At 32.8% G+C, this 5,166-nt stretch overlaps 1 protein-coding gene across 6 annotated transcripts in view; it reads left to right on the forward strand.

Moving 5' to 3' along the window:
• The window catches only part of TSG101 (tumor susceptibility gene 101), a 27,891-nt gene extending 24,766 nt beyond the window's left edge, over positions 1-3,125 (forward strand). For all 6 annotated transcript variants that reach the window (XM_070130960.1, XM_027361381.2, XM_027361382.2 and 3 more), the window contains 2 exons: positions 1-53; positions 708-3,125. The exon at positions 1-53 is cut by the window's left edge and continues 84 nt beyond it. In XM_070130960.1, coding sequence (XP_069987061.1) covers positions 1-53; positions 708-894 — 240 coding nt within the window. In that variant the 3' untranslated portion in view covers positions 895-3,125. The remainder of the gene's footprint in view (positions 54-707) is intronic.
• The last annotated feature ends 2,041 nt before the right edge of the window (positions 3,126-5,166 follow it).

Here is a 5,166-nt window from a genome sequence, read left to right on the forward strand (position 1 = left end):
GAGCCACTGAATGTAGATGAAGCAGTCACTACCACTGCACCGCTTTATAAACAGTAAGTGTATAAAGAGTTTGCAAAATACTGATGATTGGTTTTGATGAAAGTGGAATCAAGATTGGTAATTATCTAAAATGCATTGTTTTCTACATTTTTTTATGTTGTGTATTTCTTGTTTCACAAGTGAATTTTTTCATATTTTATCAGATGCCTTTTTTTCCTTGTCACTTTATTTTTGATAAATATAGATTCTAGATTTATATGCAACTCAGTATATATACAGTATATTTTACAGATGTTATTTTACCAACTGGAAAAGAAACAAATAAAAGAGAGAGAGTGAGTGGGTGAGTGAGTGAGTGAGTGAGAGAGTATTTAGGTAAAATGAAGGTGAGTATGTTAATGAGAAAGTGTCAAAAGGATGATTATATATGTATAAATATATATATGCCTATGGTAATGGGGCCTGATCAATTTATTACGTAATATGCAACAGTCTAGACTTTGTGGCAAGGCCTAAGCAGTGTACAGCTGGCCCACCTGCTGCGAGTCATGATGCATTTATATATCATAGGCCATTACGTTGGATGGCTTTAGCCATTACCTCCACAAAGGTAATATATGTATATCTCCCCCTCCTCCCCCCACTCTAACATACAATCAGAGTAATAAGAGCATTCTCCATACTAATATATTCTTGTGTCCACTTAGGTTGTTGAATGCTTATGCTGAAGACCAGGCCACTCAGGATGCCATTTATTACCTTGGAGAAGCTTTGCGGCGAGATGTGATTGACCTTGATTGCTTTTTGAAGCACGTCCGTTCTCTCTCACGGAAGCAGTACCAGCTGCGTGCAACAATGATCAAGTGTCGAGCCAAGGGGAACATGGCTGGCTGAGGCGTTGAATATGCAAGGATGGCTTGATTTATGTGGTGTATGTTATTAAGCTTGATTTATGAGTACTAGCATCAACATAGGCATGCTAAATGTGAATCACTATTAGCGTACTGGATAAGAGTTGATAGGGTAAAATTCATACTTTTGAATACGTGATCAGTGTTAAAGTTATCTTGTGAAATCAGAATGGGTTGTAAAATGTATCATTCTCAACAGTGCAATCAGTTTTAAAGGGCATTGCTGAATGAAATGTTCCATGTTTACTTATTTTTTCTTGTATATACATTATAAGTGAATTCTAAGATTTGTGATCATCCAATGACAGAAGTGGCTCATTGATTCCTTTCTTCTGTAAAAAAAAGTGTTAGAAAAATAGGATGATGAAATAAATGAATGAATGAATAAACAAGTAAATGAAGATATGATTGCTTCTGAGTAAGTCAAACTGAAAATATAGCTAATTTTCTGTGCAAATAGATACAAATATATTGGAAATTACTTATATCCATGAAATAATAAGCAATGTAAAAATTTGTCAGTTTTATTTGTTACAATTTGCCTGTATAATTATTTATGGTTCTTGATTAATAAATTTTGGTACAGAAAAAAATTATATATATAACAGGGGAGAGTTATACACTGTGAGAGACACAAAGTTGGGAGGGTTTCAGCATGTCACTATTTAGTTTGTTTGCATTTGATTTTCCTTATATTATGTAGTTCTGTAATCGTAGGGAAAGCAATAGTGATAGATACATTTTCAGATTTTTCCTCATTTATAAACATACAGTATATGCACTGCTATGCTAAATGAATTTTTTGCTTACATTTATCTTCCACCACAATTTTCTTATTGGAAAAACAAAGAAAGAAAAACTATAACAGTAAAAAAAATAAACAGAACATTAAGCAAATACATGCTTGTATGAGTGTTGTCAAGAATTTGTTTTGATGTAAGGGAGTAAAAGGGGGGAAAAAATAAATCAAGGGAAGAACGACAAGGACAAGTTAAGAGAGGAATTAGTGACAGAATGAATAGGGGAAAGTGAATTTTGCAGTATATTCAAAGGTGAAATTCTGTTTAGACTAGGAAGTGCATTCATGAGTATATGAAGCAGATGATAGGTAAGGGAGTGTATACATTATCTTACATGCATGTTCCATCTTTCTGTTGTCATTATTTTAATGGGTTTTCCATCTCTTATTCCTTTCAAACTCCCTTATCCTGCAAAGCTTTACCCAAAGTTTGTCTTATTTTTTCACAGAAAAAGCTCAAGTTGAACTATACTTTTTGAAATGTAACATAGCATTTTGGAAAGCAACCATGCTTTGATCCTATTAGTTTATAACTTTTTTCTGTCTAGAAAAAATAATGCTCATATATATATGTAAATATATCATACCTCTTAAGAAAAAAGACAGAAAACTTGATCATACTTATGGAAGTAGGCCTATAAGATTTTATTTGAGAAACTTTAAATTTTTCAGGATTCCATCCTAGCAATAGAATATAGACAGATAGGTCTCTTTTTTTTCTCAGTGTATGTTCTTAAAAGAACAAGTTAGCACTGTAGCTATTTTATAATGCTATAAAAATTATCATCATTTATAGGTCATTATCAATTTCAGTGCTCATCAGTGGTGAGGGAACAGTAAGGTTAAAGAAATATAGAAGTGCTATAAGACCTCTTTGGTTCATAGACATATTAGGATATGTAAACCGTCATAAACTTTATTGATTTCATTAAAAGAATTTGTAGCCTGCAAGGACAGCATAACAGAATGCAAGCAAAGACACATCTTCAATAGAGCAAGGCAAAGTTAACCAGTTATTTTTGCATTTAAATTTTAGGGAACTGTGAAATGTTTTCTGATGACACCATTAGAGCACTTGGAATTAAGTTTTAGTGATCCATTTGGATATAGAAATATATATATATTGTCTATACATGATTTTCAAAATGCTACAGAGTAAGTGTAGTATTTTGTTAGTGATGTAACAGTTCACAGGACGTTACTGTTTCAGAAACTTGTTATATCAGATATAACTTATATTTGATGGAACAGTTTCACATTATACCTGTATATGGTTTAACTTGAGTTTAATCAAAACTTTTCATGTTAAACTTGTAAACCCTCTATCATTGGTGGTATAGTTGAACTTGTTTTAATGGAACACTACTGTTATTCCTAGAGAAACATCTATCATATGTAATATAAGTAATGCTTGATTTTCAGTTTTATTATCCTTTGTAAAAAGTGTGCGTGAAAAATGGTACACTCATTGTATTTAAAGGACTTTTATATAAAAAAGGAAAATAATAAGTAAGGACAATGACCAGTTGAATTACCATGCCTCAGTATTCAGTCTAAATACAAATTGACTAGCTCATACATATTGGACATGATCATTCTACCTGGATGCTGGCAAATTAAGATGCAATTGAAGTTAGTTTGAAATAAGTGCAAATGTGATTGACCCTTTGTAACTTCAAGTTTAATCAGAAGTTTGTCATTTGAGATTGCACTACACACTTTTTCATTTTTAATTAGGGATCATAATTTTCATGAGCAGGATGAGGGGGATAAATCTCTGGTGTATGCTTTTAACACTACATTAATGACGATCCATGTAATAAAAAATATATATATTTATTGACGAAATCAAGACAATGTGTGGCAAATGAGATTTTTTGTTTTCAATAAAGACACTATTTTCATGATGAAAGGCCAATGGACAAAAAGAACCTTCAGAAACTGTCAATTTAGGATGTCCTATAATGAGTGCTTGCTAGAATTTTTCAGCAACAATTCATTTTTTAGAGCCAATAAGTCCTTTTGCTTTGTACACTGGAGGGGAGGAGTGTTGGGAAAAGGAAAATGATGAAACACATGCATGACACCTAGTATATTTCAGTGAGTGCCGGCAAACTAAGATTTATATCTGGATATATTTTCCTTTAGGCCACACCAATTTTATTTGATGCTTCTCTGATTCGCAGCTTCCAATTTGTTTGCAGTTTGGAAAAAAAATAAGAAGGCCGGACCAAAAAACACTACAGGTTTTGCTTTCGGAAACCTGTACATATTGCCACTATCAGAGGCAGATGCTGCCAGAAACCATGCTAGAGGACAACCAATCAGGATGCATTTTATCTTTCAAACCAATGTGTTGCCTTTGGCTTTGTTGTGAACTGGTGTGTGCCACTATAACATCTAGAACTAAACTGAATTTATAGTTTTAGTTTAGTTTAGTTTAGAGTAATTTATAAAGCATGTAGACAGTAGAGCAGACTGATGTTTTGTTTGTAAACCTGAGAATTTGCATGCCAAAGACGACAAAATGCCAGTGGAAAGGGACCCGACAAGGCAAACTTGTTGTTCGGGTTTTGGGTGTTTGCTTAAGGGTATTTTTTAAATGTTACTGGCTTATTAAACTTTGGAATGGCATTATACATGCAAAAAATACAATAATAGTAGTAAATGCAACACAATGTTCTTTATATATCAAAAAGGACAGAATTCATTACATAAGACGTGCCATGAAAAGTTGAAAACTGGAGCAATCCTGTTATTCTTTACGTTCTGGAAGCCCTATATCTTTACCCAAGACTTTTTTCCCCTGTTGCTCCATTTTTTCCAGAAAACATCTGAGAAGCAACAAATGAAATGGTGTGGCCTTAGTTTATTCCAAAATAGGTAACTGTTATCAGTTTAAAAAATCACTACAAAATACTAATATAATACACTATTATAAAATGGATGAAAATCAACGGATATTTTAAGCTTTCAGGATCACACACATACAACACATCTTGCCTTAACCATTATCCCATGTTTACCCTTTCTGTCTCAATGCTTAATCATAGTGCTATATGACTTCAGATGTATAGCACATTTATTTGAGCTTGCCATTAGCCATGTACACAGAGTCATAAGCATTATAAATTTAAGGCCTTCAAAATCTTAAACACGAAACTTTTTCTGTCATAGGTTTTAAAATGTTTTAAATTTGCAGTGTTGCATTAAAGGGTAGTGCATGATTCATTTGCATGATAGTAAAGCAGGTTCTTACATCCTCAGGCTACAATAGTAATTAATCGAGAGTAAGAAAAAATCTAAAGCACAAGGAAATCCTTCAAACCTCCACGTCATTTAAGTAATTAATCAATAAAGCTTTCTTCATATTTAAGGAAGAATTAAAGTCATTGCATTTGGACCAATGTTTGATATGTGAGAAGTGTTATATGGATTACGCTTAGTAAAATAAGA

This window comes from Penaeus vannamei, chromosome 2 (genome assembly GCF_042767895.1).
Source record: "Penaeus vannamei isolate JL-2024 chromosome 2, ASM4276789v1, whole genome shotgun sequence".
Classification (NCBI taxonomy): domain Eukaryota; kingdom Metazoa; phylum Arthropoda; class Malacostraca; order Decapoda; family Penaeidae; genus Penaeus; species Penaeus vannamei.